Below are 9,225 nucleotides of genomic sequence, written 5' to 3'. Positions count from 1 at the left end.
AATAGCTGGGCATTGTGGAGGATGCTGGTAGTCCCAGCTACTTGGGAGGCTGAGGCAAGAGAATCGCTTGAGCCCAAAAGTTTCAGGTTGCTGTGAGCTAAGACACCACAGAGCTCTACTGGGGGTGACAAAGTGAGACTCTGTCTCAAAAAAAAAAAAAAATACAGTCATTGAGCTGTAAACATTTCCACAGTGATTCACACATCACTGAGATGACCACGAAAACAGATTGTATTTTCTCTCTTACTTGATATGTTCTAACATAAATGTTCAACATACAACTTATGTCATCAGCTCCAGGTAATGGGCTGGAGTTTGTAATTTGGGATTAAGAGGGTGCATGTTTTTGCATCATTCAAGCCCAGCAGGGTCTAAAACATCCAACTGGAGCAGCATCGGGAGTGAGAAATGATCTTTCTGTTGTTCCGCTGTTTGACTTTGAAACTGATGGATGACAAATCCTTTTCTCTCTTTTCATGTTGTCCACATCCCTATTTTGACCGGACCCTGTCCTTCGTGTCACATTTCCCAGAGTGTAGTGGGCACGGCCAGTCCTGGTCCTGTCACTGCTCTGGCTGCTGGGAGGGGAGGGGGGAGTCTCACTGTGGCCATGGTGGATTCCCAGAGCTGGGAGGGGACCTGGGACGGGAATGCTCGTTGCTAATTAGACACAATTCTTCATCGCCCTGTGGATGTAGCTGAATTTTAGATAAAGATGCAGTTTAGCAGAATTAATTGATCTTGAGTAATATTGTGGTTTAAGAATTATTTTGGCTTTTCTTTGATTGTGTTGAATGTTCATACTCTCTTGGAAAAAAAAACTAGGAAAAATTTGTGATGTGTTTGAATAATAGTAGTATGGATACATTTTAACATAAACTGGTAAGAGCAGCAGGCTGTTTTTGTCCCACTTCCCCATCAGCTTGTGTCACTGTGAGAAGCATTGCTGTACCATATGCCACAGTAATAGTCAGCCTCGTCCTCGGCCTGCAGCCCAGAGATGTGCAGGATCCCTGCATTGGCGGAGGCGCCTTTGGATCCAGAGTAGCGACTGGGGACCCCGGAGCCCTGGTGTTTACTTGAGTCTGAGTAGTAATACAGGAGGTACCGGGGAGGGCTCCCTGGCTTCTGCTGGTACCAGTATATGGTATAGCCACCAACATTGATGCCACTGCTCAGGGTGCAGGTGAGTCTGGCTGATGCTCCCAGGGATGCAGAGAGGGAGGGCGGCTGAGTCAGCACAGGCTGGGAGAGGGAACCTGCAAACACAGACACAAGGGCTTACTGGGGCAGCATCAAAGGTCAGGTGTCTCAGAAATCTTTGCCAGAAGATCGAGAATCAGGATAGGAGCTGTTCCTGGCTTCTGAGTCCAGTCCCTACCTGAGCAGTGAGAGAGGATCAGGAGGAGGACAGCAGCCCAGGCCATGGTGGACACAGCCCTGGTCCCCACAGTGGGGCTGGGCTGCCCCAGGCCCCCTTTTCTCCCCACCCTCTGCACAGGAGGGGCTGCTCATGCAAATTCCTCTCCATCCAGGGACTGCCCAGCCCCTCCCTGATCTTGCTCTGGGGCTCAGCTCTTCCTGCAGACTGAGGAGGGGGAGGTTTGCTTTGCTCCTTGGGGGAGCCCTGGGAGGAAGCACCTGCTGTGACCATACAAAGGTCCCTGCTCTGGGGACTGTGCCAGGCCAGAGAGGACACAGCTGCTGAGTCCCCATCAGTGAGCACAGGGCCCAAAGGGCAGTCCCCCAGCGCCCCCTGCTGGTCTCAGCACACACTTCCCCATGGCCCAGACAGACCTGAGAGCCCAGCTCTGTTTCACTGTCTGTTCATTCACCCCTGGGCTGATTTCCTGGTATAATCACCCCAGCACAATGTGAAGGGTTACTGGATTTTCTCTCACCTAAAAGGAATCCTGGAATATAAGAGGACAATCATTTGCATTTATATTTTTTAAGATGTCAGGATGCCCAGAGTACCTACTCGAAAAACCTAAATGACCCTCTTGTGCCACCACTGATGCGGAACAGTTGAGCTGTGTGAATGGTGTAATGTGCTCTTCAGGGAAGGCTTGAAGAGGAATGTTCCAGGAATTGGCTCAGGGACAGGTTTAAAAATCAGCAAGTCAGAAAATATTTCAAAATGTACACAGTGATTTTAGAATGTTGATTCTGACTCCACCTGATTTGTAAAAATCAGTGGGGAGTAGGCATAATCTTTACTGGTTCATGTGTACAATATGTCTTAATTAAATGAAGTGAGCTTTATGTTCCTAAGTTTATTCTTTTCTGTTTATGACTGACATATATTTCTTATCTGTATTTTGTTTGAGATGTAATACATTTTATTTATAGTCTAAGCATAACTTTCCCTACGTGTATTTTCTTACTTACATTTTTCAATAGTTTACTTGGATGGTGTGTGTGACATTTTAATGTTTCTGCAGAAATCTTGATTTTCTGGGCAGATGAATGCAGACACCAGCAATCCTCACTGTATCCCAGAAGCAAATCTGATATAACGGTACGAGTGGTCCCCAAACTCCTAAACTCAGGTTCCTTAGTAAATAACTAAGATCAGGATCACTGGCTTCTCTGAGGTCCTCAAAGAATCCAGAGAGGTCCTTCTAGTTCAGGTCAGGCTGGTCACTCCCTGGCTTAAAATCTGGCACTGACTCCTTCTGGCTGTTTCACAAACCCCACACTCCTCAGGCCCCTTAGTTATGCCTAGAATATAAATAAAATGTATTACAGACCTTCCTGGTCTGGTCTTGTCCTCCCCACAGTTACCTGCAGCCCCTGCCCTAGTCCTGGGGCTCCAGCCTCACTCACTGCTCTGTCCAGCACGTTGGCAAAGATGGGAGAGAGCTCGGCAGGCATGTCCCACATGGAACCCTGGCCCAGGGGAGGATGTCACTGCTCTGGAGCTGAGGATATGATGCTAGAGTGCACTTTCTCGCTCCACCGGCTCATATTCCTCCAAGGCCATCTCTCAGGTTAACAGCTATGCTTTCTCCAGAAGCGATCTTCTCAAGGAAGCAGGATGTTTGTTAACTATTATGAGAACTTCATTCAGATAATGGCATTGTATTCTTGAAAAATAATTTTATAAACTTTTTTCAGAATTTTATCTTTTGTGGCTTTATTTTCTTTATTTTTCTAGATTTATTTAAATTTTCCCTTTCGTTTTCTTGTTTGGATGTTTTTTTTGAAAGACAAACTGGAAATGCCAATCACTGAGATACAGCATTCAGCAATGGGTTCCTTAACACCTTGAATTCATTATAATTTCTTAAGAAATTCCTTGATTAAAAACTTACTGATCTTCAAATACACGTTGGATTTCTTCACTGTTTCCTAACCCTAGAATATTCTTCCCACATATTTTTTTTCTTCCTGTTGAAATTCTGTAAGGGCCAAATGTCATTTCCCCCTCAGAGTTTAATTCCTTTGATCATAATTATCAAATTCTAGAATTAAGCAATCTGTCTGATGCTTTTACTCAATAGATAGTAAATTATTCCAAAATAAGTTCTTTGCTTGTTCTACCCTACTGCTGTTCCCATCAACCCCTGTGTCCCCCTCATACCATACTGCCGTATTCCTGGTAACTCATAATATCTACTATGTGTTTTCTATTTATTTATTTATTTTGGCAGTTTTTGACTGGGGCCAGGTTTGAACCTGCTACCTTTGGTGTGTGGGGCCAGCATCCTACTCCTTGAGCCACAGGTGCTTCTCTACTATGTGCTTTCTAATTGCAGTTCATTTGCTTACACCATCACATGTACTAACAAAGAATTACATGGAGAATCACACCCAGTGAAGTGTCCTTAATGTATTCTGGCAAATAAGATGAAGTACTTCCCATGACATTTCCAAACAAAATTGAGTAAAGAATCATGAATAAATATTTACATTCATTTTCATTCATTAAAATACTCTCTTAAAATCACGGCATATCCAGGAGCAGAGACTGCATACTTAACTGAATTCACTCAGATACCCAATGATGTCACCAAATAATCCAGCTCAATATTTTATTACACAGATGATGGAACAACAGTAAAACACAACTAGTTCAATGTAAGCATTCCAAATTGTATGTAAAATCAGCACATTGTACCCCACAAATGCATAAATGTGCACATGAAAAAAATAAAACGAAAAAAGTGAAGACATTCGCAAACTCTACATCCTATAAAGGGCTAATATCCATAATTTATATAGAACTAAAGCAAGATGATCAAAAGTTAGTAGACATCACGCAGGTGGGAGGGGAGCTGAGAGAATAAAACACCACCTGGCTGGTGGGCACACTCACAACTGTGCAAAATCAACTCACGTAACCAGAACATCTGTACTTCCATAATGTTCTGAAATAAAATAAATAAAGAAGTGAATAGAATAACATCTGAAAATAACCTCAAATAATCAAAACAAAAGCAAACAGTACCATTAAAAAGTGAGCAAAGGCATAACCAGAAGTTTTCAAAAGAAGATAGACAAAGGGCCAGTGAACCTAGGCAGAGGCTGAGCACCAGGAATCATCAGGAAAGGCAGAGTGAGGTGTCACCTCACCCCCCACTGTGGCCATTACTGAAAAGTCAGGGAATCGTAGAGGCTTGCATGGATGCTGAGAGAAAGGGATGATTATACACTGTTGGTGGATTTCAAATTAGTGCAACCTTTACGGAAAACAGGATGGAGCTTCCTCAAAGAAATAAACGTACACTTACTATTTGACCCAGCAAGCCCTCTACTTAGTATCTACTTAAAGGAAACAAAGTTATTTTATTAAAAAGACACCTGCATTTGAATGTTTATTTCAGCACAATTCACAGTCAAAAAGATGTGTAATCAACCCAAGTGCCCATCAATTCATGAGTGGATTATAAAAAAGCCGTCACCAGTAAGTGGAATGAATCAGGCCTTGCAGCAACCCGGACAGAACTGGAAAACATTACCCGGAGTGACGGATCTCAGGAATGGAAGCAAACTCACATGTACTCTCTAAGAACTTGCAACTAATCAATGGGCAGAAATGTGGCTGAGAAAAGTAAAAGGCCAGGGAGACAGGGAGGGAGGGATAAAAACCTGCCTAATAGGTGTAATGGACACTGTTTGGGTTATGGGCACGCTGAGAACACTGAGTTAAGTCATTGTAAAAGGTATCCATGGAGCAAAAACATTTGTGTCCATTCAATATTTTCAAAGTAATGAAAAGAAAAAATAAAATACAATGATATGTGCCATGTAATTGTAGACAGTAAAGTTTGTGCATGAGATGTTCAGAGGTTCAGAACAATGTGGCAAAGCAGAAATCACTGCACTAGAATTCAAAAATAATGAGTAACATTCTCTTTGATCCAATTTTTCCCTTGTGCTGGCATGGGGCAGGGGCAGGGATCTAATGCTATCTACTGAAGAAGTCTCCCACACGAAGACTACACAACCTATGACGCAAACAGAATTTGAGAAATTCTGATGTGAATAAAACGTTTTTTGTTTTGTTTCTAACTATCAGAAGCTGATTACATAATATACCAAGGAGCCATGCCTTAAGAAACTAAAATAGATACATCAATTAATCTTAAAAATAGCTATGTTAGTGTTAATAATGTTTACCTATAGCTCCATTGCACGTTATTTTCAGTCAACATTCCCAGTTTCACCGCTTGCCTCTTTCTTATTCCAATTCTGACACTCACCTAATTAAAAACTTTATTTTTATCTTAGATCTGTGATCTCCAAGCTCAGCCACAGAACTGACATTGGTCATACTTTTTGGGAACCAGGCCACACAGCCTGAGCTCAGCTTCCTCTCTCATCCATGGAAATATTGTCTTCCCTGGAAGTTGTCCCTGGTGCTAAAAGGTCAGGGACCACTGTCTTAGATCATCTTGTGATTTTAGAACCCAATAATTTTATGAGTAATAGGGTAATACTGTGGCCAGAAATTCTTTCTGTAGTAGTTCCTTGCTCTTGAAGTTCCAAAGAATGAACAGACCACAGAGATTCACATAAGATAGGATTTATTAGATAGAAAATACCAGGGAAGGGAGGAACGGACCCAGAGCCTCAGGCAGACGATGGGCGGAGACCATTTACAGTGTAAATCTGGGATTCTCAGCCTCTGAGGACATGGAGCTCTACTCATGCTCACAGAAGTGTTTTCAAAAACATACTGAAATATTTCCAAGTGCATATGGGCCTGACTTGCTTTGGACACCAAAAATACATCTTTCATTTTTTCTCATTTCTAGCATCTGTTCATACACTGGGTGAATAAAACATTTCTTAATTATTAGCTATGAACAAAATGGCAGGCCTGAGTAGAATTTTACATTTTGTGAAAGGAAATACAAATTACCCTGTTAAACACACAATGAAATATGGGGTAATATTTCATTAGAGAAAGATGTTCAATCTTGTTTAACATAGAATAAAAAATACTAAACAAAATTGACTTCAATTTTGACTTCAATCGCTTCCTACAAAGGTTTAATTCAGAATAATTCCTCCAATGATGGTTTAAACAGCCCGTCAGCACACAGCAGCAATGTCCCTGCCTCCCCCCACCTCCCCCACCCCCCCCACGGGTTAGGTCCTATTTCCCCCATCATGTCATAACATTCCACACCACCTTACACCTCATTACATTGTGATTACTAATTACAGTAGGAAAAATAATGTCGGCTGCCATTCACAAAACCATGTTCACGTCCTTATTCCTGAAACTCGTGTGTCTTATATAATAAATGGCAAAGGAAAATTAAAACGGAAGATGTAATTGAAGTTCCTAATCAGTTGCCTGTGAAATAAGGAGATTATTCTGGATTATTGTGTGGGCCAAATATAGGCAGGGATTTGGAGATACTGCGATGTTGTCTTTAAAGATGGGGCAGGAGGCCATGAGAGAGCTCCAGAAACTGACGCTTCCACAGAGGATCCTGATGGAACGCAGCTCTGCTGACAGCTGGGTATTCAGCCCAGCGAGATCCATTTCACATTCCTGACCTTACCACAGTAAGATAATAAATGAGCATTGTTTTCAGCCACCAAATATTTTCAAAGTATAAAAAAACTAATACTGTGGTAATTGAGCTACCATGGTAATTGAGCCCTAACTCTATTCAGAGGAACCGGAGCAGGTAGCCAGGACTTCTGCTGTTCCAGGAGTAGCCTGCTTTCTGCCCTCTACATGTGCTTTCTTATATGTGACCCTGGAGGATTTATTATTCAGTCACTGTGTTATCAATCAGCCACAACTGATACCTACAATTTTTTGACACAATTCTTATTTAAATATTTATTGTTACCAGAAAATAATTAAGAAAATCTTGAGCATTGCAGACCTCATCATTTTTAATAGACTTCAACTTATATATAGAAAATTACCAAGCAGACTATTAAATGAGTTTAATGAAAAACTGAAGATTTGTTTATATCTATTCTTTGCTATTATATTAAAGACAGTTTTTCAACAAACTCAGCAGGCCTATTTTTTTTTTTTGCAGTTTTTGGCCGGGGCTGGGCTTGAACCCGCCACCTCTGGCATATGGGGCTGGCGCCCTACTCCTTTGAGCGACAGGCGCTGGCCCACCAGGCCTTCTTTCAAACTTTTGTAAGTAATTGTACCACAAATTGATTTAATAATAGAGATATAACAAATTAAAAGTACATCCTTTCAGGTGGCACCTGTGGCTCAAAGGAGTAGGTGCCAGTCCCATATACGGGAGGTGGCGGGTTCAAATGCAGCCCTGGCCAAAAACTGCAAAGAAAAAAAAAAAAAAAAGTACATCCTTCTCATGTAACCATATATATATATCATTTGATAATGTTAGCAATTTTTATTGTAGTAATAATTTATACAAAATCTGCTATGTAATTTTACCCATGTTCAAGAAAATGCATCTTGAAATTAAATAAAGAAATAAAATATTAAAACTGTGGAGAGAAAATAGCAACTACTAACAAGAATACTTATTAGGAAGTAGCAAATAAAGTAATCATAATTTTAGAAAACTCATAAAATACTAATAATATTAGGTGTTTGAATATAAATATTTCACCAGCAGGAAACATAAGCATCTCTCAGCAATTTTTTATTAAAAATTTTTGACTCATGTTTGTTTGTTTCTTCCATTTGGTTGTGAAGATTTTCTTGGGGCAAAACACTTGTAATCTTATTGCCAAACAGCTTATGCAGTTTTATACATTGTTAAATATTTGGACAAATCAGCAGAGTATTTTTTATGTGCCTGAGTTGCTCCATCATCTAGTTTCTAAAGGAAAGCAACTTTTCCTATATTAGAGTTTGTTGCATGGAAATTAATGACTGTGCCAAAAACTCCTACTTTACTTTTAAAGTATATTATCCCTAAATAATAAATGGCGGAAAAATGGGAAATAAAAGAAAAAAATATTGAAAGACTTTTTCTCTGTAGATATAAGAGTAAAAGTTATTATCTGTGGTGTTATTGATAATAATCTGTGCAAAAGAGAAAAGATTTACTTTTCATTCAATGGAAATTTTAATGTTTTATAATTGATATTACATCTGCAGTCAGGGATGCGTTTGTGCTCTTGGTTCACTAGAGCAAAAAGGAAAAGAATAGAAGTTTCTGAACTTTCATGAAATGCACACAATTTTAGCAGTTAGTAAGCTCATTGTGATTTCTAATAAACCATTGCTTCTCAGTATCATAAAAATTCTTTAATGTATCATTCCATACAATTTCAAATCCTTTAAAATAGAATCCCTTTTTTTCTTTCTTCCTCCCACCACACTCTTTCTTTCTTTTTTACTTTTCACTTTATTGCCCAGGCTAGAGTAACCTGGTGTCAGCCTAGCTCACAGTAACTTCAAACTCCTAGATTCAAGCAATCTTCCTGACTAAGCCTTCAACTATTGGTGCCCTTTACAACTTGTTGGTAATTTTTTCAATTTTTAGTAGAGATGAGGGTTTGTTCTTGCTCAGGCTGGTCTCGAACTCATGATCTCAAGTGATCCTCCTACCTCGGCCTCCAAGAGGGCTAGGATTACAGGCCCAAGCCACCACACCTGACTCCCTTTTCTATTTATTTTTTCTCTTTTATTAAAATACTTTCTTCAAAGGTTTTCAATGCTTTCAAATTTGGCGTGCAGAGAGGTTAAATAATCCTATTAATGAATTATTTATAGTGTTCATAATTGTATAATGTTTATCTGATCCTAATATTTTA

The 9,225-nt window shown here is 40.1% G+C and overlaps 1 gene segment (V, D, J or C); it reads right to left on the bottom strand.

Annotated features, from left to right (window-relative positions):
- Positions 1-903: 903 nt before the first annotated feature.
- On the bottom strand, positions 904-1,519 carry LOC128583505 (immunoglobulin lambda variable 5-37-like). The segment is given in 2 exon segments: positions 904-1,259; positions 1,382-1,519. Coding segments are annotated over 2 exon segments (387 nt in total).
- Positions 1,520-9,225: the final 7,706 nt, after the last annotated feature.

This window comes from Nycticebus coucang, chromosome 4 (genome assembly GCF_027406575.1).
Source record: "Nycticebus coucang isolate mNycCou1 chromosome 4, mNycCou1.pri, whole genome shotgun sequence".
Classification (NCBI taxonomy): domain Eukaryota; kingdom Metazoa; phylum Chordata; class Mammalia; order Primates; family Lorisidae; genus Nycticebus; species Nycticebus coucang.
Note: the sequence above shows the minus strand (reverse complement) of the source record. Positions and strands in the feature narration are given on the sequence as shown.